The sequence below is a fragment of the Ammodytes marinus genome (assembly GCF_949987685.1).
Source record: "Ammodytes marinus genome assembly, chromosome: 20".
In the NCBI taxonomy this organism is placed as follows: Eukaryota; Metazoa; Chordata; class Actinopteri; order Uranoscopiformes; family Ammodytidae; genus Ammodytes; species Ammodytes marinus.
The window spans coordinates 19,018,894-19,043,694 of record NC_137224.1 but is presented as its reverse complement, the minus strand read 5'-3'; the positions used below and the strand labels follow the sequence as shown (position 1 = coordinate 19,043,694).

General features: G+C 45.0%; 2 protein-coding genes across 2 annotated transcripts; one reads left to right on the top strand and one right to left on the bottom strand.

Annotated features, from left to right (window-relative positions):
- Positions 1-1,153: 1,153 nt before the first annotated feature.
- Positions 1,154-5,152, bottom strand: LOC307266835 (putative endonuclease 4). Its single transcript, XM_080048946.1, has 8 exons — positions 5,012-5,152; positions 4,006-4,199; positions 3,705-3,914; positions 3,333-3,515; positions 2,118-2,249; positions 1,728-1,832; positions 1,486-1,615; positions 1,154-1,255 (listed from the first exon to the last, which is right to left on the bottom strand). Exons 2-8 carry the CDS (start codon positions 4,196-4,198, stop codon positions 1,171-1,173), a joined length of 1,038 nt encoding a protein of 345 aa, XP_079905072.1. The 5' UTR covers position 4,199; positions 5,012-5,152; the 3' UTR covers positions 1,154-1,170.
- tnrc6ba (trinucleotide repeat containing adaptor 6Ba) lies at positions 4,467-24,613 on the top strand. The gene is made up of 22 exons (XM_080048652.1): positions 4,467-4,722; positions 6,730-6,819; positions 7,644-7,665; positions 8,123-8,563; positions 8,684-11,347; positions 11,417-11,785; positions 12,037-12,201; positions 12,963-13,159; positions 13,439-13,513; positions 13,676-13,882; positions 14,412-14,537; positions 15,395-15,565; positions 16,224-16,367; positions 16,460-16,688; positions 16,857-17,024; positions 17,174-17,320; positions 20,203-20,343; positions 20,675-20,767; positions 21,153-21,356; positions 21,667-21,734; positions 21,930-22,069; positions 22,214-24,613. The coding sequence occupies exons 2-22, from the start codon at positions 6,763-6,765 to the stop codon at positions 22,743-22,745; spliced, it is 6,360 nt and encodes a 2,119-aa protein (XP_079904778.1). The 5' UTR covers positions 4,467-4,722; positions 6,730-6,762; the 3' UTR covers positions 22,746-24,613.
- The last annotated feature ends 188 nt before the right edge of the window (positions 24,614-24,801 follow it).

The following is a 24,801-nucleotide window of genomic DNA, read 5'->3' as shown; positions in this document are numbered from 1 at the left end:
ATATATTGCTTTTTTTAACTATTTTAGACCTAGTTTCCAGAGGATTTTAGTCACTCGGCTGGTTTGCACTATTTGAAGTATTATGATGAGTCACAGTGAGGTCAACGCATATCAATAGCTCACAACCACCAGCCCCCCCCCCCCCCCCCTTCTCTCTATATTGCTCCCTGGTGTCTTTCCCTCAGCTGCACTCACATGTTATGTAGAAAGCTGGAGTTTCCCAAGCCTCCAATGCTCAGGGAAGGTTTTCTTTGTGTGTGTTTGTGTGTGTGTACATGCATATTTATGAGCACCGTGGGGTGGTGGAATAGGTGTGGCAATCGACTGCCAAGTTCTCCGTAGGGGTCAACAGTTGCACCAAAGTGTTGGTATTTAACAGCTGGACCACTTCAGAGAAAGAATGCGGGGTTTACTTTGGATGAGAGTGGTTGTTCAACAGGGGGTCCTTATACATCCATCCTTATACATACGTAGCTATAGTCAACTGGCTATGGGTGAGGTGTTGAAATATGGTTTTAAAAACTTTATAGCTTAGTGGTGCATCATGTCAGTTGGATGCTGCATCATGGTTTTCTACTAATTGTGTAAATCTTTCATGTGAGAACAATTAATCACTAAACTCCTTGAATTGTTAAACTTTCTGGGCAAACTGATGCAGTTTCCTTCAGAAAAATTATAATATATGCTTTTACGGTTGTTAATCATCTACAAATAATTCACATAACTGTGATAGCGCTGACCCCCCATATGTGCTGTTAATCTGTAGCAAAATGTGTACATTAGCATTTAAAGGAGAGTCATTACTGTTCACCATTGAACGCAACAGAGAAGGAATTTAAAGTCACTTGATACTATATATGTAATATGTGACTGCCCAATCCAAATGTGCATGCAAGTTTTTCTGTCTTTTCCAACACCAAAAGCACTGAGGAATCTGTAATGAGGTTTAGGCTGCATTTGTGTGTTCTTGCTGCCCTCTAATGGCGACTCCTCACAAGCCCAATAAAAAAAAATAAAACACTTGCCAAAACACATTTATTCAACCCACTGTAACAGGTGGTCACACATTGATTAACAACCCAACACATTCTGAGTGTGTTTGAAAGAGAACAGGCTCACACCACACAAATACTCTTAGCCATGTGTGAGCTGTGGTTTTGCATGGCTCAGTCAACAGTCAGGGGGGGGGCTTTCTATTTTCCCCTCATAGAGGGAATAGAGAAGTTCAATCTGCTCAGCATACTCGAACCCTGGCCTGTGTGGGGAGCACATGAGAGTCATGTTAAAAACTGAACCTGAAAACTTTGCAAGCTAGTGGTTCATAATGGCATATGTGAAGATTTTTTTTTTCTAAAACATAAAATTTAGTCAGAATAAACAATGCAAACTCCTCCATTACTTTAAAATTTAGCGAAATAATTAAATATGTATTGTTTAGGCGTCTCCAAATCTATCCATTGTTCACAGACAGATGCCCTGACTCACCGTCCAGGCGTCTCCAGTATCAGAGGGATGTTGTCCAGTCTGGGCTCGTTGACAATGTCTCTGAAAGCAGAGATTCCGATGTGACCTTTACCAACATCTTCGTGCCGATCAAGGTTGCAGCCTAGTTTACCTGCCAAGAAAGAAAGACAGAAAGGATAGTGAGAGAGACAAAGGTGTTACGCCTCAATGACATCTAGCTATAGTCTGTGTGTGAGATATTTTTGTGTTAGTCCTGGCTGTACCTTTGGAGTCATTTAGATGGATGGCTTTGAGATAGTGAAGCCCCACTTCCTGATCAAACTCATCCAGGATGACCTTCACTCCTCCCTCTGCAGCCAAGTCATATCCTACACAGAGGAGAGAAAAACAACACCTGCAGCTCTAGTGGCAGCTCTTCCTCACCCTGAACAGCGGCCTGTTTTAAAGCTCCGATAACAAGCAGGTGTTTTTTTTTAGCAAACTGTAAAACGAGGAGGACCATTTTACCTTTTTACATTAGCCACGATGCAATTAAATTAAGCGATTGGGGAAGTAAGTGTTTGTGGGTGAAATGGTGCAAAAAAAACACACATTTGAATGGTGTCTGTTGAGTTTGTGCGACAAAAAAAGGATCCACCTCTGGTTTCACTCACCTGCTGCGAAGGCATGGCAGGTATCCAGACACACTCCCACTCTGGTCTGGTCCCTCACTTTGTCTATGATGCTCCTCAGCTCAGAAAACTTCCCTCCCACCGTGTTGCCCTGACCGCTCATGTTCTCCAACACTGACCACATAGGGGAGGGAGGGAGGGGAGTCCAATGACAAGAAGTTCAACACACCCGTTCCACTCCCGATATTTCCCCTGATAAGCATCCGAAAAATGGGTTTGGCTTGCTGTTGTTCATCCCGTAAGCACAGCCTGAGGGAAAAGATTTTTTTCTACTACTACTGCTGCTGCTGCTGCTTCAGTATTGTTTTTGGAGGCAACCCGCCACAGTTTATTCTTGTCACACTAGCGGCATTTGTCAAGAAGGACCGCGGTCTGTGCCCTGAATTTCAAGTAATGCAACACCATGAGAGAGCCTGCAGTTGGTTCTGTAAATTATACATTATGTATCACCACAAAAGTCAGTCTGAGGTCAGACGGTGTAAAATAAGTAAACTTAGCTCAATTTCATTTATTGCATTCAATATGGGTTAGCATACTAGTCGTGAATGTAGTGATAAGATTTCAATTTCTGTGCACTGGGTATGGCTGTGAATCGATGCCACATGGTCTTGCTTCACTGACATTCAAATACTAAACAAAGTGTTTAGCGGTAAGTTTCTCTTTAGGTAAAGCACGTAAAGTCCTCTGCTTGACGAAGCCATGAAAAGGGGATGGATTAAAAATCTGTGTGATTGCTGATGAGGCTGTAGTTTGTAGTGTTATAGGGTGAATAACCATCAACTGTCTGACGGCCAAGGTTGCTGAGGTTCTATATTGTTCCTCTTGGCTGAAAAGGTTTTTTAGTATTTAGATAGTCATTGTTTTTTTTCACACTTTTTTTTTCCCTTGCCCTTTACATCATTTTGCAATCTGGCCCCATTTCACATCTGAAGTTCTCATCTTTCTTGACCTTTGTTAAGGCTGACACACTGCTTCTTCAACCTGTATTTGTCATGTTGGAGTAGCTGCCTCTGTAATGAAGTCCCCCTGTGAATGGCAGATGCTGTCACACTGCCCTGACCCCTCATCCTCAAAGATACAAGATACAAATAACCCCCATGTCGTATCACCACGTCATCCAAAAGTCTCAACAATTTCCAGATATTATGCGCTTCATCAGAAATTGTGTTTTTGTTATTTTGTCTAGCCCCTTTATACCTGTAACCACAGCAGGTGTTTGCGTGTGGGCGTGGTTAATGGCTCCCGCTATCTTCTCCACACACTGCTCGGTGGTGATGGAGCCCAGGGAGGAGCCGGGGTGGAAGTTGTAAAGGTGGAGGCCCAGGAGTCCGCAGCGGCTGAGCTCATCCACCAGCAGGGCCTGGCTCTTCTCAAATACATCTGGGTGAGAGATGGCACACAAAGCAGAAGGATGTTGGTCAATGGACTAATAGGCGACTACTACTGGGCTTACTACTACTACTACTACTAGAGGAGGAGACACAGGCGGAATGATTTAAAAAAAAATAACGAGGAGAAGAGAGCAGAGGGAGCAAAGTCAAGGACAGAATCCATCCATGTCTTACACACCCTCTTTAGGAGATCCACAGTTCATCAGGTAGGACCCGTGAGGCAAGATGTGAGCGGGGTCGAACCCCTGCAGGGAACATTGCTCCCTAAACCTGGCTGCAGCCGTGTGGTCCAGAGCAGGCCTCTTCCATGACCGCTGTGAGCCAAGGAACAAGGCGAAGCTACTGCCGCCCATCTCTGTGCAGGACTCCACAGCTTTCCACATCCCACCTGGAGACAATACAAAAGTGATAGCACAACTGTTAGTAATTATGTGTCATATGTTTTTATTTTTTATTACTCCAACAAGATTAGGCTTCACCTTGAATGCCAACATGAGCTCCAATGTATTTCTTATTCCCACGGTCCTTTCTCCTCCTACTGTCTCCTCTCTCCTCAGCCTCTTTCTCTTCAGTGCCATCTCCTCTCTCCTCAGCCTCTTTCTCTTCAGTGCCATCTCCTCCAAAAGCCTCCTGGGTTTTCCTCTTCCTTGATCCTTTCTTTTTTGGACCCATGCTATTAGAAATGTATGAGAAACAAACAATTATACATCCTCAAGGTGGTTTCACGTTCGCTGTGTACGGCTTAAATGACTACTTTTAAAATGTGCAGCGGTGCCAAGTTTGACTATCGAAAGTTTTAAGAAGGTCAAAATGCGTTGCTTTATGCATCCCTCTAGGCACGAGCCAGCCAGTCAGAGCGCTTCCACGCAGCTGCCACAGGCAGCCCCATTGGAGACGCTTCATGCTGAGCAGCAAAATGGCCGCCCGTCATACGACTAGCTCCACAGCGCTTTGAGATTTTTCAAATTTCTGCACATTAAGGGTTTACACTATTTCAACGTTAGCACTTATTTACGTAACCAGAAGCTCGTTGCGCGCGTGTATCTGTCGCCTGTCACTTACTGGACTATCTGCTCAGGCGTCGCTGTTCTTGTAGCCTCGACGAATGCCTCAAAAAGCTAAGAAAAAAAATCGCACTGAAGCACTTTAGCGAGTCAAGCTAGCACGCTAGCTTTTCTTCATATGTGATCCCTGAGGTGAGTAGAGCCAGCTGGAGATATGCGAACAATTTCCAGACATTCATCTGCTTATAATTGTATGTGCATTCAAATTTACTGTGACGTGTTTGTCCGTGAAATGCTGCCCGAGCTAATGCCGTAAGCCAGGCTACTTGTAGTTGCAGTCTCTAGGTAACTTAGCTAACGCTCGATAGCATTAGCACCGATGTAGCAGCACTGGTTGCTGTGCATTAGCAGAGGTGGATGTGCTGCTCAAGGGTCAGTGTATTTGCTAGTAAAGTACACAGGACAGACTTCGATATCTTACCTACGTTGGTTGACAACTGGTTGGTCTCTTGAACGTTAACCTGTTGGTGTGTGTGCACGTCTGTGTCTGCGCAACGTTTTATTTTGCATGTTTTGGCAGAAACCACTCCTTAATGTTAGCCGTCGACGAAACATTTCACCAGCAGCTGCTGTGGAACTCGTCGCCTGTTAAAACTTGTAGAGACGGATGACGGGGTTGGATAAATATACACAGTTCTTTGATTTGTGATATAGACTTAACATGTTTAGCGTTTGGAAACTCAACTCAACTCTTCTGCTGCTTTAAGCTAGCTGACGGCTAAATGCGGATGAGCTTGTGATGGCGTTGACAGGACAACATAAGCAGGGAAACATTAGCTAACTGATTTGGCTTACATCAGTGATTTGAAGGGGAGCTCGGCAGTGATGAACACAGGTCTGACAGCTCGTAATAGGCCTAATAACATAATAATCGGGTCTGGCTTTCTGACCCGCCAGGCCTGTGGTCAGAAATGCTTCAAAGAGGATACGAGTCCTGCCTTCTGATGTAAGGGCAGTGAGCAAAACCGAAACTTAAGAGAAATAAAAACATTCAAAGTCGAGACTTGGCAGTTCAGTACGTCTATGCATTTAAACCGTCTGATCTCTTCGTTAGTTAATAAACTGGCGATTTAAAACATTGTACCATGAGCCTGGATATCATGTGGATTTTGGATTACTGCCATTTTAGAAGATACTGGTGCTAGTTGTGCTTTCATGGCTACGTTGCAGTAGACTGACAACGTTTTCTTAGCCTTTTGGACTGATAAAGCTAAACTAAACTATGGCTTTACACGTTTTATTGCCATCACACCTTTTCTTTAAAAAGTGTTGTCTAATCTATAATAATCTTTAAAGCATTAAAACCTAACCCAAATATTGCATTACATTTCATTAACACACTATCAGTATTGGGGAATCTGATCAAAAATATAATTTATAATAATTATAATAATAATAAGTTGTATTTTTCCATATTGGCCTGTTCTGTGTTCCCTCATTAGTGGTTCCTAATGAGAACGGAATTATTTGAAATTCTCGTTCCGTTTCTAGTCTTAAATTCCATAATAAGAACCATAATCCGGAAGATTGTCTCACACTGCGTCATTAGAAAAAACCTAAGATCACTCAAGCATGGATGTCACCTGCAGTTGGCTTCTTGTTATGGTTTCCATACCCACGTAACCTATCTCAACAAACCCACCTGAGGATTTAGTCAGTCTACTGAAATGATGAGTTCACTGACTAAATGAAGCCTTTGTAAATAGTCTAAATTGGTTGAACGTACTAGCGTAGTCAGTTTACAGTATTCTGTATGCCTATGATAGACATAATAACTGTTTTGGTTGCTCACATGTGCAGCAGTATTCTCAGCTGTTGGCTGATTCATCCAATCAAGCGTAGTTCATTGTTCCTTACACACATGGATGCTCACGTGGCCTTGTAACAGCTATGTTGTCTCTTTCCTATGAGTTTTGCTGTGGTCGTCATTAACTTTAGTGTTATTTGAGTAGTCATCTAAAGGATATAGAAAAAGAGGTTTATTATGAAACTAATACAATAGAAGATCAACAATCTTTGAATCTCTGCTTTGGATCAGTAACGATGTACTTTACAGTTGGAAGCTACGCACTACACAAAGAAGCATGCAGGGATTTCAAAATGGTGAATGTGTGACCAATATCTTCCCTTTTTCTCTAGAAGAAAGGAGTATCAGGACAGGAGCAGTAGTTCATGGAAGACAAGAAAAGGAAAAAAGACGACAAAAGGAAAAGGGAAGCCTCTCAGAAGGTGAGCATGTTCACAATGACTAGCAAGCTCCTCCGTCTGGGTTGGACACCAGTTTTGAGTGACTGACTGAATTAATAATTTATTATTTAAAGGTGCTGTAAGAAAATGGTTCTTTTAGCTAACTTCCTGTCAGTTACTGCAGTTAGCATGTCACCTCGCTCGTCCCTACGTCACCACATTAATGCACTGCGGTCTTCAAACAGCGAGTTATCTAGCACCATCTCAGATAAGTAATTGTGATAAAACATGATAAAAACCATCAAAACAGACATTGGGAAGGATTTTTACCTGCTCCGCCATTGTAGGCGCATAAACATTCACCTGTCTGTCCTCTGGCGTGCACTGGCAGTGAGATCATGAGTGAGACGCGTGTCGGTTTGTAGCGTTCTCTCTTGTGATTGGATATTAATTTCGGGATACGACAAAAAGTTTATTTGCCGATTACATGCAGAGCAGCTGACTGAGAGATCGGCTTTATGAAACGCGCACATTATGTAAGTGATCACTGTATGAATAAATAGCGATTTAACTCTTATATTAACAAATAAATCGCTTACTTCACCTTTAAGTTATTTTAGGATCTTGGATTACGTCTCTCATTGTAAGAAAAAAACTGCTTTATTATACATTCAAACCCGATCATATTTTATTCTTGTTAATCCCATGTTGCTTCTGTTCTATACTTTGTCATCTTTGCGAAGCACATGTTGGACTGAGGGCATGTTTGACTTGTGAATGAATGCAATGTATCTGTCATGGTGTCCTTACTTTGATGCTTTTTGAAGGACATTTAAGTAACTGTGTTTTTTTTCTGTTCATTTTAGGTCACGGAACAAAAAAACAAAGGTAAGCAGAACCGTGATGTTTGTCTATCTGTTAGAGATGTCAGGAGTTGGCTATGTTCACCAAAGTTATTCTGTTGATCCGGCTTCTGACATTTGATCATCTCTTTTAAGTGTTGTTTAGCTCTTCGTTTTATATCTCTGGCATAACCATTCATCTGGCACAGTAACCACATTGATGCTAGATAACCCTTGATTTTGTTAAACTACTTATTTCCACCTTTGCAATATTTGAATGTTTTTGAAAAAAAGGCAAAGAGCAGCTTTCATGAACCGAAATGATCTGCCTCAGGCTATTCTCTGTAGCGTCCTCCCTTTCCTTATCTACTTCATGTTAAAAATGCATTTAGTGCTTACAGTTACAGCAAATTAGTTGTTAATTCTTCTCTTAAAACGTTCTTGGTTCAACAATGCTTAATTTAATCCACTCCCAATTTCTATCCTCCTTGCCCTATCTGCAGTGCCAGACTTGACCAAGCCGGCGTCTGCTCAGTCGCCTGCCACTCAGAGCAGCTCTGCCTCCCCCAGCCCTGGACCCACCCCCTCTGCCTCTCCATCCCCAGCCACCTTGGGCCCTGGCAGTGCTGCCACCCCATCACAGGGCGGCAACAATGCCAAGCGCCTGGCGGTGGCCAACGGACAGCCCACCTCCACCACCATTTCTTCCTCAACCACTGGCAGCCCCAGTGCTGCTGGAAACGGCAGCACAAGTAGCGGAGGCGGAGCCCAGGCACCTCAGCAGCAACCGCGCTACATGCCGAGAGAAGTGCCGCCACGATTCCGCTGCCAGCAGGACCATAAAGTGCTACTGAAGAGGGGTCAGCCACCACTGTCCTCCATGCTGCTGGGAGGAGGAGGGGGAGGAGGGGATGGCCCCAATGCAAACATGGTTGCTGTCTCAGGTAAGTGTTTGCAATTCTGTAGTTCACATATAGATTTATATATCCATTCTATGTAAATATTTCTTTAACATATTCCTTTTGAGCCCTGAAGACTCATTATTGTGGGATTTTCTTTTTCAGATTCTGGTGCAGCTGCCTCCTCATTGGCTCTCACCTCATCATCAGTTGCTGCTTCTACTACTACTTCTAATTATGCAAATTCCATGTGGGGGACAAGCTCAGGCAGCCAGGCCTCCTCTCAGGGCAGGGAGCAGGTGATTGTCGATGGAAACGACCTGGAGGAGTGGCCTAGCATTGCTGGCAGTGATGGGGGAGGAGCTTCTTTCACCGTGGCTGGAGGGGGCAGCAGCAACAACGTTATGCCTGTGAACAGCATCAGTGCCTCTGGCAACCAATCCTCACCCACTTCCTCGTTCTCTTTGCCCAATGAATGTATGCAGTCTACCAACGGTGTGGCGTGGGGGATGGCTGCCTCCCAGGGTCAGCTTGGAGGAGGGAACGAAGTAGCTGAAGCTGGGTCTCTGCTACAGCCCTCCTCACTTTCCAAAGCCTCCGCTGTGCCAGGGAGTCATGATGCCAGTGGCCCCGTCAACGGCAGCAGTGGTATTCCAGGTGCCAACTTCAATCCAAATGCCAACCCTTCGGCCTGGCCTGCCCTGGTGCAGCAGGATGGGCCCGCTGCTGCAGGGGAAGGAGGTGAGTCTTCCTTCCATCACCAGGGCCCTGGAGGGGCTCTGTCTGCCAACAGCTCTGCTTCCCTGGGAATGGGGCTGGGAGGCGGGCCAGTCGGGGTGCTGGGGGGTCACCCACCTTTATCTGTGAATCAATCAAGCACCCATCAGCGCCAACTTCACCAAATGCAATCCAGAGACAGAGAGATGGTAGGGGGGAAGTGGGACGGCGAATCAGCGGGACCAAAAATTGCAGGGGGGGAAGGGATGGGGGGTGGAATGGACAGTATTGTGGGAGGAGGCGAGATGAATGTGGGAGACCACAGCCTTGCCTCTTCATGGAGAGGCCCGCCTTCTAACCCCGCAGCTAACTCCAAAACGGGTGCCTCAAGGACTGATGGATGGGAGGGTGGAGCAGGTGGCACAGGGGGATTCGCAGCTGCTGAAGGAGATAATGGGACCTCAAGTTGGGGGTATCCAAGCTCCACGAGTGGGATTAATGCTTGGGGCAGTTCTGGAACTGGGGGAAAAAGTAGTCAAACCTCCGGGGTATCTCAGGGAGGGTGGGGGTCACCAGGAGTAGGAGCGGAGAGAGGAGTTTCTGGTGGTGATTGGGGCAGGAGCACCACCGGTACAGGTGGAGCTAATCCAGGAGGCGAGGGTGTGGGAGGAGCCTGCAGCAGTAACAGCAGCAGTAGTGGGGGCAGCACAGCTGGCAACCCGCCTGCCAGCACCTCTTCCTCAGCAGCCCCCACCACTATGACCAGAGCCTGGGACAATCAGAAGGGAGAGGGCGAAACAGGGGAGTGGGGTGGAGGAGTAGACGGACAGGGAGCACAGGGACGATCATCATCCAGTGGTGGAAATTCCAGAAACGAGAGCGGCAGCAGTCACACTCGTGCTCGCCACCCAGCACCTAATGCTGAAGCTGCCTTACAGAACCTGCTCAGCCGGTCTGATCTGGACCCTCGAGTCCTGTCCAACACAGGCTGGGGTCAAACACAGATCCGACAAAACACGTCCTGGGACTTCGAGGAACGTGGAGCACAGAGTAAAGGTGGATCGACATCAGCTACATCGAAACACCAGTCTTCTGTTGGTGGTTCTTCTCAGTATTCTAGTGGATCCAGGACCCAAATCACAGATTCTATGGGTCCAGGGGTCAACACTTCTCTGGCTCAATCTGCCGGGTCCTCCGGAGAGGGCTGGGAGAGCAGCAGCAACAGTAGCAGCAGTGGGGCCTCCATGTCTGGGAGAGCTCCACAACCTTCAGGCCCCAACATGAAGAATCTTGGCGTCTCACAATCTGGGCCAGTGACCACAACGGGACCTGGTATGGGGTCAGGGGTAATGCCAGGACATAGCCAGCAGGGGAAGGCTACAGGCTGGGGTGGAGGAGGGATGGGGGCCGGGGATGGCCATGAGGGTAAGGGCTGGGGAAAGGAGGAATGGAGAGACAGCAGTAGAGGAGGAAAAGGAGGAGGAGGAGGAGGAGGAGGATGGGGTGATCCTGGTCCACAGAGCGAGGCAGTGAGTGGAGGCTGGGGAGGAGGTCAGGAGGAGAAAGGGTCAGGGGGGTGGAAAGATATGGGAGGGAACGGAGGAGGCGGGTGGGGATCGGGTCAGAAGGCCGGGGCAGGTAGGGACTGGGGAGAACAGTCCAAATCAAATAGCGGAGGAGGATGGGAGGATGAGAGGAAGAATGGAGGTAACTCAGGTGGGGATTCAGGTGGGGGTAGTTGGGGCAGCTGGGAGGATGGTGCTCCCCGGAGAAACTGGGGAGCAGGGGGCCAAGGGGGTGGAGGAGGGAACGGAGGAGCGGGGATGGGTGTCGCTGGGGGTATGGGCTCCAAACCCCATCAAGGTTGGGGCGGGGGAAACAAAATGCACCAGATGCCAAACAGCCAGTCGGGCACCATCACAGGCCCGCCGGCACAACTGCAACAGCAACAATCACAGCCCCGCAATCAGCATCCACCACAGCGGCAGCAAGGGTTGGACCAAGGGGCTATGCAAGGGGCCGGGGGGAGGAAACCCATATCTCAAGCCCAGAATCAGAACCAAAGCTCAGGCTGGACCTCGGGGCCCATCCCCGGTGGCCCTGGAGGAGGAGGTGGTGGAGGAGGAGGAGGAGGAGGAGGAGGAGGTGGTGGTGGTGGAGGAGGTGGTGGCGGCGGAGGAGGCGGATCTGAACCGAGCGGCTGGGAGGAACCCTCACCGCAGTCTATAAGCAGGAAGAACGAGATAGATGATGGAACATCAGCATGGGGAGATCCCACACATTACAACTACAAGCCGGTCAACCTGTGGGATAAGAACAGTGCCCCAGCGGGCCAGCAGCCGCATAGCCAAGGTCAGCCGCCGCCTCAGCAGCAGCAGCAGCAGCAGCAACAGCAGCTGCAACAACAACAACAACAACAACAACCACCACCACCACTACCACAACAGCAAGGACCTCCAATACAGCAGCAGCCTAGCAGGCAGCCCGCAGGGCTCGGAGGTAACAGAGACTTCAACACTGGCCATGGACCTGGAAAAACTTCGACTATGGGTAAGACACCACAAACTACATTTATAGTGTTTTTGAAGTTATCATAATGGGGAAAAAGACTTGAATCATCCATTGCTTTAGAAAGATGTGAACTACTACTTTATCAATGTGACCACTGAGTCAACCTAGTGATAGCTTCTACATGTACAGAACCAACACATTGGGCTAGTTTTGAGGCAAATAGTTGTCCTTTTCTCAAAAGGTTTCTAATGGGGTTCTCCATAACATGTGATTTGGCTGTGTGTCTGCAGGTCCGTCAGGTTGGGGTGGTGCTTCTCCATCCAGTCCTACAGGAGACAATGGCACAGCAGCGTGGGGAAAGCCCACTGAAGCCCCTACTAGCTGGGGAGAACCTGAAGATGTTGGAGGGAAGACATCAGGCTGGGGAAACCCTTCTCCAAACCCTATCAAGCCTGGTGAGAGAGATTCAAATAACAATTTAAAGTATATGAGGTGAAAACAGCAGGACATTAGTCTACATAGATTCACAGCTGGTATTTGCAGAACATCCTGACATGATTTCAAAGATTGGGTTGGCTGTGTCAAGTTAACACATATATTGTTTGCATTGTATTTGGTAGGGCTGGCCCGAATGGCATTTTTCAGGCTTCGAATATTCGTTGGTTTTTCCGAGCGAATATTCGAAAACATTTGTTCCAGAAAAACACACCATCAAAAACAACATTAAAAAAAAAAAAAAAAAAAAAACGTTAATAATCCCTGGAACCGATTTTGACAGTATCTGCATATTTTGTTGAAGATTTACGCGCTCGGAGGTGAAGTAATGGATGCGCTATGACACTTAGTGATGTAATATCCTCATAAATGAGCAATACTACTACTACAATATTACTAACTTTTATATCCAAATATAAAATTATTTGATGACATTATATTGCAGTACTAGCTTCTTGCAAAAAAAATTGAGAAAAAAATTTAAAATTAAAATTATAATAAAAAATTAAAAAACGAAGCTCCAAATACTAATTTAAGCTCCGAATACTAATTTTCCGAACGAGTATTTGAATATTCGAATAATTCGGGCCAGCCCTAGTATTTGGAACATTGGCATGCTAATCTACAAATAGAAGACATAAAAATGCATACATTTCAGATCTAATAATAATTTCCCTATAATGTGATATTTGTATTTAGTGATGAGTATTTTCTTCTGCAGTTTCAAAGTCTATGCAAGACGGCTGGGGTGACAAAGAGGGCTCTGTGGCTGCCTCGCGTCACTCAAGCTGGGAGGATGAAGAGGAGGGAGGGGGCATGTGGAACAGCACAGGCTCCCAGGGAAGCAGCTCGTCTTGGGGACAGGGGAGCAACGGGGGCTGGGGACAGAGCCACGCTGGGAAGAAGCCTAGCAACAAGGTGGGAATGGTTCAAAAAACAACATTTGGGTCGTGCAAGCTGTATGTGGGTACATTTATTTATTCTACTTAGTCACTATCTAATCTCATTGACATCTCTTATAACAAAGCTGTAGTAAGTAAAAGTTGAAGGTACCCAATTGGTTATATGAATTTACCCACTCAATGAAAGTAAGAAAAAAACAGTTTTCCACTGCTTTTATATGGCAAGGCTACTGCATTTATCTGCAGTATATGTACTTTGTTAAAACCCTCTGCACACTCTCTTCTTGTCTCTCAGGGTCCACTTAAACCTGGTGGAGGAGACTCATGGATGAGTCCCATCAACAGACAGTTCTCCAACATGGGACTGCTGGTAAGAAATGTTGTTGCATTTTACTCATCACTAGAGATGTGTTGTAGCAGGGAAATGTCAGATACTCTCTGTCCTCTTTTCCAGATTCAGCAGAATAAACTGGCGTTTAGTGTGCTGTTTTTTCCCTAAATGATAACATGTCTGGCTTTATTTGCTCTACAGAATGACGATCCCAGTGGCCCAAACATGGACCTGCCTCCGGGTTCTCTCCAGGAGAAGAAGATGGATGTGGACAAAAGAGGCATGGGGATGAACGACTACAATGGAGACATGAGAAAGACAGGACGAGGAGGTGGAGGGGGCATGGCATATCGGCCACCCGGTTCCAAAGAGACAGCACCTGGGGATGCTGGATCCTACTATGACAAGGTAATGCCTCTCTACCAGCCTAGCAGTCTTTGTCTCTTATGTCTATTCTCGTGTCTAGATAACATTTTGTCCTTTCTCACTAGTCTTTATTTCCTATTCTGACTCTACCTTTTCTTCCTGCTCTGTCTCACGTCTCCCTGTCTCACCCCTTCCCTCCCCCCATTCACCACCTCTTACATTGGTTTTCAATTGGCTGTCACTGTGACAGACCTTTCCTATGACCAATCAGGATTGGTGCCTTGGGGAGGAGGGTCCTTGCTCTCTGTACTCACCACCCACTGTCTACAAGCCCCATTCCCTCTTCAACCACACTATCCCCTTTAGACAAGTAAGCTAAGCAACCTCTTGTTTCCGTCCTACCATCAGGTTCTTGTAGTTTTGTGTTTATAGAAAGCTAACCAAACAAATGTATCCCCAATGTTTTCCTCTTCCATTCTTTTGTTTTTCTGCTTTATCCGTTTGTATGTTTTTCATGTATGTGTCTCCCATGTTGTGAGTCCTCGTTTTAATAACCCATCCTTGGTCACAGGGAGGTCACAGTATCTTTGGCAGTGGTGGAGGGATGGCTCAGTCAAGACACCAGCCAAGTGTCCCACCCATAAACCAGTCCCCTGGGATAAGAGCGCAAGTGCCTCATCAGTTCCTGTCACCACAGGTATTAAGGCTTCTGCTGTTAGTCTGTGTTCAGCGTTATCCCCAGCGGTCTGCATCTTTTCGCACTGATTTGACACAGGACGTATGTGGGTTGACTGTCTGTTGAACAGTGTTGTTTGTGAGGGGAATTATCTTTGCTGTTTATTTTTGCTGCTTAGCAACAGCGGAATTCTTTCAACTAGGAAATGTGTTGAGTTTGGCAGCGACACTATGTAGGTCATGCATAGGGTTGATTGGTAACTGCACAGACTCATCTTTGTGCTGTGTACTCTCTGAGATAGTGCGTAATTGTCTGATTGTTCTTTTTATGAGCTTCCATGGCGTAGTCTGTTGGATGAGTGCATGGTGTATATTCTGTGCGTTCCTTAGGGTGCATAATGACTCTTTAGGAAATGTTTAATTTTTGAATCTTTTATAGCTTAGATGCCTCTGTGATTTTTTTTCATCCTAATTTGTTCCCTCTGATTCATTTATTTATTTGTATGTTTATACTCATTTATTGCATATCCGTTCATCCTTTGTTGCTCACAATTTTCCCCCCATTAAAAGTTTTCTTGGGGACAGATTGTGAAGCCCTTAGTAGCACATTTGTGATGTTGAGCTATGTAAATTAGAAAATGAACTTGACTTGTTCATGTATCACTGCTCACTTCTGAGGATTACCAAAACGTGTCAGGAATTGAATCAATTCTATTTACTCCCTCGGGTCAAGGCACTTGTTAACAACAGCTAATGAGACCATGAAAGACAATCAATGTAGACGAGAGGTAACCTGAGGTAGTTGCTAGTGGTTACAGCGCCAAAGTGTTTCTGTGGTAACAGGTGTGCCTGCCTGCCGTTGTGTGTGTGTGTCTCCAGGTGCCAGGCTCTGTGCTGAAGCAGATGCCCCCTCCCAGCGGGAGCGTGGGGGGTGTTGGCGGCGTGGGAGGAGTGGCAGGACTGGGTGGAGGCGTGTTCCCTCCACAGCTGTCTCCCCAGCATATTGCCATGCTCAGCAGCATCTACCCACCTCACATCCAGTTTCAGCTGGTGAGAAGCAGCACTCTACCTGTCTAAGAGCTTTCTGCAGGGTTTCATACACATCTGCTGAGTGTGAGATGTGATCGTTTCTCAGACCTTAACAGCTTGCAAAATCAAAAAGCTTTAGGAAAAGGGAGACCATTTTAATCAGTTTCCATATATGATTGTACATTGTGTACGCACATACAGTACAGTTTTACTCCCCCTGTATCTCACAATTTCTGATACTGATGTGAGTTTTTTTTCATGCATCGAGGGACAGGATGGTGAAGAATGACTCATCAAAACATTGCATAACGCCCACAAAATCCTTGAAATCATATCAAGCATGACATATCTCATAAAAATGTGTTGGAACCATGTCACTATCAAATGTTTTCAAACATTATTATTATTATTATGAGATTAAAATCCTACATTTTACAAAATACTGTGACAAATTTATTTTCATTACAAACTCTGACTCACTGACCAAACATTTAGATAGTGATGATTACCTCAGAGTAGAGCCAAAAAAGGATCAGCAGTCTACACAGCATTCAGTGTGCACATGCCTTTGTTAGTACAAAGCTTTAACATCTTCTGTGCAGCAGAGTGCATTTTTATCTCTTAGCGTTCTCACTCCGTTAGTTTCTTTTCCTATTTTGTTCTGTCTGTAATGGTTCAGGCTTGTCAGCTCCTCCTCCAGCAGCAGCAGCAGCAGCAGCAGCAGCAGCAGCAGCAGCCGCCACAACAGCAGCAGCCACAGCAGCTCCTACAGAACCAGAGGAAGTTTCCACCAAACGTGCGGCAGCAGGCTGACCCTCAACAGGTACACACAAATACCACACATCACTCCCTCCCTCACTTCATCACATTCTCCTCCCAGCAGCTGACTCTAGTTTTTTTGTGGCCCGTCCTCAGCTGGCCAGGATCATGGCTGTGCTCCAGCAGCAGAGGCAGCAGCAGCAGCAGCAGCAGCAACAGCAGCAGCAGGTCGGGGGTTTAGGTGGCAGCTCCAAACTCTCCCCCTCTCACCATGGTGGAGGTGGCATAGGGGGTCCCAAACTGCCAGGGGGTGATTCCCTGTCCCATCCAGGCCTGGCAGCATCTATGGCTGACCTGCACCAGAAAAATCTCGGACCATACTCTGGTGAGCGATTGTTCCCTACACCGGGAAGTGTGCATGCATTACATGTTAAGAGTATATTGTATACATCTCATTTTTCTAAAAGAATTTTAATTTAACTCAACAATTGGTTAAAACATATTAACCCTTGTTATGTTTCCTTCTGTTCTCTGGTTCTCTTCCTGTAAGCAGGCTTTAGCTCTGGGGTAAACATCCCAGGTCTGGACCTTGGTGGTTCTATGGTGGGGGGGCCTGGGGGCATGAAGGACCTAGGGATTCAGAAGTCCCGCTTCAAATGGATGATGGAGGGACACAATTCTCCAGACACATCCTCACCTGAGAACGCATTCCACAAAAATGGTGAGATGTTTGGTTTTTTATTATACTAATGTGTTGGATAAGATATGAAGTGAACGGGTGACATATTAGCATGATAAGTGAACCCATCTGGTGTTCAGTGCTGTAACATACACTATCTCAGTGCTGTAACATACACTATCACCTTCCAGGTCCTGTCACACCTATGAAGATGTCAGGGGGCTCACCCTACTCTCAGTACGACATGATGGTTGGAGACGGGATGGGTGACAACTGGCATCGCACCCCGGGAAACAAGATGGGTCCCAAGCCTACCCCCACGCCCAGCTGGCCCCCTGGTTAGTGACAAGTTAGAGTTAAATCCATCACATGAGTTAAAGAATCCAGTGTTTCCCCTACCATTATACAGGCCTGGCGGGCCCGCCAGGCCAACGGGACCCCCCGCCAGGCCAACAGCTACCAAAAAAAAATATATATATATTTTTTTTTTCCTGTCTGCGTGGCGCGATGCGCGTGTTCATTCGGAGCGCACATGTCAAACAGGGAAACTGACGAGAAATAATAACCTTCCTTTATAGGTCCATGGGAGGAGCATGACTAGCCAGCAGACATTACACTGGAGATATTTAGGACTCTATCGGTGAATCTCAATTCAGTGGTTACAGCCTACGAAGGCTGCATTTGAAGACCGATTGCGTCATAGCGGCGCGCAAAGGCTTGTTCCATTTGCAAGGCTCCTTCATATGCGGCCGAGAAATGCAGCCTTCGTTTCACGGTTTTGAAGGCTGCAACAGATGGATCCTTCGCGGCCCAACATATCCCAAGATTCATTGCGTTTTTTTCAGAGATGGCATAAAATTAAATTAAAAAAATAACAAAACAGCTCCATCTTCTTAACTTTTATCTTCCTTTCTTTTTTTCTTGTACTTTTTTTTCTTTTCGTCTAGTAGGCAACTTCTTTTTCTTTTTTCCTCCGTCGACAAGGCTGTCTCCATTGGCAGCAATCAGGGTTGCTAGGCAGCACAGGAGCGGCGAGTCGTCACGCAAACCGGAAATGCTCGTAAACGGAGACCTGCGGAGACCGTCTCGGTTAACAACGCTCGTTCGGCCTTCGAATCGTCCTTCACAGGCTATAGCCTTCATAGACCGCGTCCTTCCAAGGACGTGGTCTCTGGATTGGGATACAGTCACTAACAGGGAGTTGAACAGGAAAAAGTGCTGAGCAAAACTTAGAAAGCTAAAGTCGCTACATCGCCGTGGCAACCAATCTGTATCAACAGCTGAGACAGCGCAGCAAGTTATCTTGAAAACAGCAGACTATTGTAGCCCTACAAGCTTTATTTTTTGGTATTTTCAATGATACTTTATTTATATGTTTTAAATTGAGAACTAGGCTACATGAAATATAATGGTCGGAATACGAAATTTGGCTTATTTTGCACACATTTTGATTGATAGGCTAATCATGATGTGTAGCCTAGGTTAATTCATTTATTTTAAATTAATATTTGATAAATTAAAGGAAATGTTTCATGATCCAGATTATTCCAGAAATTAATACTAGACAGGACATACCTGTCTATATTAGGTCTTAGTGTTTATTGTATTTTATTTTCATATCCATGTGTTTTTCTTCAATAGTTTATATTGCTTGTGTCTCCAAATTATCCCAGAAAATTGTTTTAGGCAGGACATACATGACAGCTGTTTACAGAGCAAAAAAAAATTAAATCAGATTTAGCTTCTCAAAGTGCACCAGATTGATGCATTTAACTTTTAAAAAGTTAAATGTTTTCTTCCGCAGGGGCATGCCCCAAGACCCCACTAGAAGGTCCATTCTCCCCCAGCAAAAAAGTCTCAAAAAATCCTGAGGGAAACACAAAATGTACAAACGTACCGAATGTGAAGGCATAACCCTATGCCCTAATTTGTAGCGGGCTGTCAAAAGAGGCTCATCCATAATACGGTTACTTTTGGTCAATTTCTACTAGAAATTTGGTAAGCACGCCACACGCATACTCTTTATCAGCTTTTACCACCGGGCCTAAAAACAATTCTAGGGGAAACACTGGAATCCCTCAAGGGTTAAAACAAGATTAAGGAAGAAAAGTAATTCCTATGTTTTGGTGTCCATGACAGACCATCTAGGGATATGTAGGGGAGAACGGGGTAATTTGTCACACGGGTTGGTTGTCGTTATATCTCGGAACCAGAAGGCGCTGTCTGTGAAATTTTGGTATGTAAATATCCAGAATTGGGATCAGAGGTCACCTACATAGTCTTCCTTGGAGTTAGACTGCTGAATTTGAGGTGGGACGACCGTTTGTGTTTTTCATGTCAAATTGTAAATATTTAGCTCCTCGGTATTTTTCTTCTAGGCTTTTACACAATGGTTTTATAACAAAACACTTGTTACCCTTACAAAGTGTGAAGGGTAAACTATAGTTTAGATTGTGGTTAGCAAGCTAATTAGTTGTCAGATGGTTGTTGTCCTTGATGCTAGCAAGAAATTCAAGTTGGGGTTGGTCGTCACATTTTTTGGGGGGTTGGTTGTCACATGTTATCTCAAGGCTGCAGCCAGAAAAGGAACCCAATAACTAAATAAATTGTCAAGCTGTATCCTCACTGACACCCCAGAGAAGGAAAGAATAGAGCAGGAAAACGCAGCTAGCATGCAAAAGAAAAAAGGGCAACAAAATCAAAACAACCCAGTGCATCCCAAACTAGACCAGCTGCCAAGTTATGCTGCCAAGTTATGTAGGCCTATTTGTCAACTTGACAATGCATTTAAACTTTCAAATTTAGTTCTACTTTCTTGCCTTCTTTTTAAGATTATTCCCATTAAGATAACATTGTGACAAACAACCCCATAGTGTTTGACAACCGACCCCTTGATGGGGTTGGTTGTCACAAGGGTGTCTTTGATGATTAATTTCTTCTTTATTACAATAAGATATAAAAAGTGAGGGGTTCACATTTCAAGCCAACACCTTAAGCTTCAATTTAATGTAGGAATGACTATTGAAAGATGTTTTGGTGATAAGCAATTCTCACTAGAGTAAAAAGTGTGTCTACTTACCCCGTTCTCCCCTACTCAGTCACTCTTGGAGACACTCAGTTTTTACCTGTGGTATTTCTCATGTTGTGTCCAGATGTACTCCACCTGCTCCCCTGCCTTTGAAAACTTTCCCAACAGACCAAATGTATTTTTCCTCTTTAGAGTTCCAGCCCGGCGTGCCCTGGAAGGGCATCGACCGCGTGGACCCTGAATCTGACCCCTACATGACCCCAGGGAGCATGATGGGAAATGTGGTGTCATCCAGCCTAAATGATACTGAGCACCAGTTGTTAGATAATACTGGTAAGCCTTTAATATATCCCCTGGCTTATTTTCTCTACCATGAGGTTTGTGATGAGACTGCTTTCATACAATGATATCTAGTAGTTATTTAGTTATTAAGTTGCCTTGTTATCTTATGGTTTGTCTTCTGCATTTTGCAATATTGAACAAGGGAAGGTATTTTTCTAAGCTTCTTTGGGTTCATATTCTTTTTTCGTTTTCACAGTTTTGCTTGTGCTCATGTTGCATATTGATTAAACCAATGTGAAGAATTATTGATTGAATAGTTACTGTCATTCCTTCATTCAAAAAAATTGCTAACACAGTTGGTTGGTGCCTTTTTTGTTTGCAGATTCCACCCCTCCCCTCAACACCTTGCTGCCTTCACCTGGTGCCTGGCCCTACAGTGCCTCAGACAGTCCCCTCAACAACGCACACAACTCAGGTACCCACACACTCGCCATCTTATATCTGTGATAAATTGAGATTTCAGCCTTTTCTGGTGTTCAATAGACCAAACAATTAATATATTAATTAAGAAAATAATCATCTGATTAATTGATGAAAAAATTGTTAGTTTCAACCCTTATTAGGATTAGCCCTTGCATATTAAAATCCGTTTTGATATATTTTAATTTTTTTAATGAAAATAAGTTAATGAAATAAGTTTTTTTAAACTTTATACTTGATAGTTTATCTTTGTCATAACCAGAAGTCACTCTGTCATGAAAGTCTTGATCAACTTGCTCGCTATACTGATATTGTTCCATATTAGTATTATAGTGTAAAACAATGCTCAGACCCTCCTTCATTTTTCGGTTTCCCTACAGCAAAGTACACAGACTACAAGACCAGCTGGCCCCCAGAGCCCATTGGACACAAGTCCTGGAAAGCCAACCGCGGCAGCAGCCAGTCCCAGCTGTCCCGCCCACCTCCAGGACTAGCCAGTCAAAAGCAGCCATCGCCTTCCCCTTGGTCTGGAGGAGCCCCTCGATTGGCTGGTCGGGGCTGGGGCGGTGGCTCGAACACCACTGGTAATGCCCCAACAAATGTTTCATGTTTTTTCTGGTTACGAGCCTTTTCCTCCTCCAGGCTTGTTGAATTATACAGCAGATTTAAATGTACACGGGAGATTAAACAACTGGTTTTCATTGCGGAGTGCTCTTTTGAATGAGAGTCCATTCATATTTGATCTGGAAGAGCAGCCAAGCCATGGCGCAGGCCGCTGGGAAAGTTATTCATCTTTTATTACATATGAGAAACGGAAAGGAAAAAGCGAGTGGGATTGTGTTTACAGGGAATGTGGAAACCTCTCCCTCAAAATGTTTTTCTTTTTCTCCACAGGCTCGGGCTGGAGTGACGGCAGCTCTCGGGAAAGCTGCTGGTTGGTGCTCAGCAACCTCACACCACAGGTACAGACACATTTTACAAAATCTACTGAAAAACATTATTTTAGGGTTTTTACTATTCTAATACTGCCAGTTTGGCTTGTTTACTCTCACTCCAAAAACAGGGACGAAAGGTGATTCCATGTAGAAACAATGATCTGTTTAATACCTCAACCCATATTTAAGTTGACCATCTTTCATCTTGTGTATTCCCCTCAGATTGATGGCTCCACTCTGAGGACCATCTGCATGCAGCACGGCCCTTTGCTGACCTTTCACCTTGGCCTGACCCAGGGCACTGCTCTGATTCGCTACGGCTCCAAGCAGGAGGCAGCCAAGGCCCAGAGTGCACTCCACATGTAAGACTCACCTCAAAACATCAATACCTTTAATATATATCATACATGTTTAACTGTTTATTTTAGAAAACCCTGTGTCAAATGTATATTGTAGTTAATTTTAAGGAAAAAGACATGCTCTAAAAGTGACTTTGTTTCTATCAGGTGTGTTCTGGGTAACACCACTATCTTGGCGGAGTTTGTAAGTGAGGAGGACGTGGCTCGCTATATTGCACATTCCCAGGCAGGAGGAGCAGGGAGCGGCGGAACCACAGGCGGCCCTGCAGGCTCCGGGCCTACTGCGTCCTCCGCAGTGGGCGCTAACGGTAACGGAGGAGGCTGTGAGAGAGGCGGAGAAGGAGGCTCCACAGCTGGAGGAGCAGGAAACGGAGGAGCCGGGCATTCCAGCTCCGGGTGGCAGAGCATGGACAGCACAGGCGGCTCATCGGACCAGTCTGCCAACCAGGGGCCCGGGCTGGGCATGTTCGCCCAGTGGAGCAACAACGGTGCAGGAGGGGTGGGTGGGGCCGGAGGAGTGGAGGCCGCAAGGCAGGGTCTGTGGGGAGGGATGAGCGGGGCAGGGTATCCCAGCAGTAGCCTTTGGGGTTCCCCGGCACTTGAAGATTGTCACCAAATGGGCAGCCCCGCTTCACTTCTTCCTGGGGACCTGCTGGGCGGGGGGGGCGACTCTATGTGAGGGACTGACTGACACACACACACACACACACGCATATTTTACACCCAAGTCAGAATACACACGTCACACTCTGTATTTATGTACATGAAGAGTTGACATGAATTAAAGCTACACTGGTCACCCAACACGCTGACACTTAAACATGCATACTACACAAACATTACATGCAGCACATGCACACATAACTTATACACATACACATAACGCCGCTTAACTTTAAATGAAGACAACAGTAAAACTTGAACTGGGGGAAAAGGTGAAATCCATTAAACTCTTAGGACTCAACTGGATAGCTCTTTGTCTTTTTACTCCAAAACCCACCATCTGCATTCAGAGACCCAATCACTCAGGCATGCACTGTAGACAGGCTCAGCCAGAGTCGTACGTGTCAACAAGTTTAGCTATTGCTGTTTTTAGTGTGCCACAATTTTTTTTCTTTTGTATTACTATTTAATGGTCGAATCTCAAAAAAAAATTCAGACTTGCAGACTGAGCCCTCGTAGACCTGGCTGGCGTACTTCTGAGTTCTCATGTTTGGAAGCTTGAGAGTGGGGAAGGATCTGGAGTTTGTCGAAAATTTGGGACAGCGCCACACTACTGAGTCAAACGGACGATCGGCAACCTTTTTTGAGGTCTGGAAAAAGGAGAGCGGTTTTAAGTCGGTACTGACACCTCTACCTTGGTGGAAATATGCCATCAACATGGGACCCAGGGTAAAAAAAAGTAGAAAAAAAGAAAGAAAACAACATTAGCCAAACTTGCACTATATGCCTCTGGGTTTGTTGTTGACACATCCTCCACAAATCCCTCCATGTTTTTGAAACAGAGCTACAACACAACAACTACATAGACCTTACAGGACAACTAAACGTTACAACAGCAGTGGCCTTGGCTAACACCCAGCGGCCGCCCGCCCACCATGTCAGCAGAAAAGAAAAATGTGTGAAACTTTGTGAAAATCCATAGATGTCGTTCTTTTTTTTTCTTCTTTTTTTTTTGCCCCTCAAACACTGACCTCGCTATTGTATTTTTTTTTCTTACTCGAGAAATCAAGTTGGTTATTATATACTGTCATGATGTTAATGATGACTATGATCACTTATTTACTCGCTGTACAAGGTGCCCTCCTGCCTGCCTGTGTGTGCATGAAAGGAGTGATGACAGTATGGCCGAATGGAGGAGGATGTGATGAAGATAATGAGGACGATGATATCGGGATGTGTGTATGTTATTGCTACAATGTTGAATGTTTCTTTATTTCTTGTCCACGAGAGATTCATTAGAAACCTTTGTATACGTGCGTGTGTGTGTGTGTGTGTGTGTGTTCGCTTTTGAATACTTATCTGCTCCAGTCAGGAAAGTGAATAGATGTTGATCTGACAGCTTGCATTTGAGAGAAAGTGTGTTTGTGTGTATGTATGTGTGTGTGCGTGGATCAATGTGTACATGTTTGCGTTTGACTGTCTGGGTATTGTGATAGCTAATAAGTTCAAAACCATTGGCACTATTGCATATGTCTCTTAAGTTGTGTTTTTTAGCAGCATTTTGTTCCTGTTTGTATTTTTTATTTTATTTTTTTTTCTGCCAAATGCAATAAGAATTATTTTTTTGTTTTTTAAGACGAAGCAACCAACTGAAGGCATTTCTATTAATATGCCAAAAACCTACCATACCAAGCTGAGCTGGAACTGTGTTTTACAGACACGTTAAAGACATTACCTGTTATATTTTACTGTTTGTTTTTTTTGTTATTATGTATCAATCTAAATTAAGTCAGTCTTTATTATCACTCCTGTTCAGGATGTTTTCATTTATTTCAGATGTTACAAAAAAGGAGAGGAAATTAATTTAAGGCGGAAAAGAACAAGACAATAAAGGTTGAATTGAAGTCTTTAGTGGTTTGTTGTTTTATTTTTTTGCGTCTGAGAACAGTTGACCCTAAATCCTATATCCCAGGAATTCATAGGAATTCACATGTTCCTTTGCGGTTTGAAGTTACATGCTAACCACCCTATGAATTTACATGTTATTACTGGGCCATGGGACTGTGGAGCAG

Bases quoted from the DNA above. Each gene is read 5' to 3' on its own strand.
- LOC307266835 (XM_080048946.1), bottom strand. From the start codon at position 4,198: ATGGGTCCAAAAAAGAAAGGATCAAGGAAGAGGAAAACCCAGGAGGCT. The intron at 3,915-4,005 runs GTGAAGCCTAAT...TATTGTCTCCAG, and splicing joins AGCTCATGTTGGCATTCAAG to GTGGGATGTGGAAAGCTGTG. The intron at 2,250-3,332 runs GTATAAAGGGGC...CTATGTGGTCAG, and splicing joins AACACCTGCTGTGGTTACAG to TGTTGGAGAACATGAGCGGT.
- tnrc6ba (XM_080048652.1), top strand. From the start codon at position 6,763: ATGGAAGACAAGAAAAGGAAAAAAGACGACAAAAGGAAAAGGGAAGCC. The intron at 13,883-14,411 runs GTAATGCCTCTC...CCTTGGTCACAG, and splicing joins CTGGATCCTACTATGACAAG to GGAGGTCACAGTATCTTTGG. The intron at 17,321-20,202 runs GTTAGTGACAAG...TTTCCTCTTTAG, and splicing joins CACGCCCAGCTGGCCCCCTG to AGTTCCAGCCCGGCGTGCCC.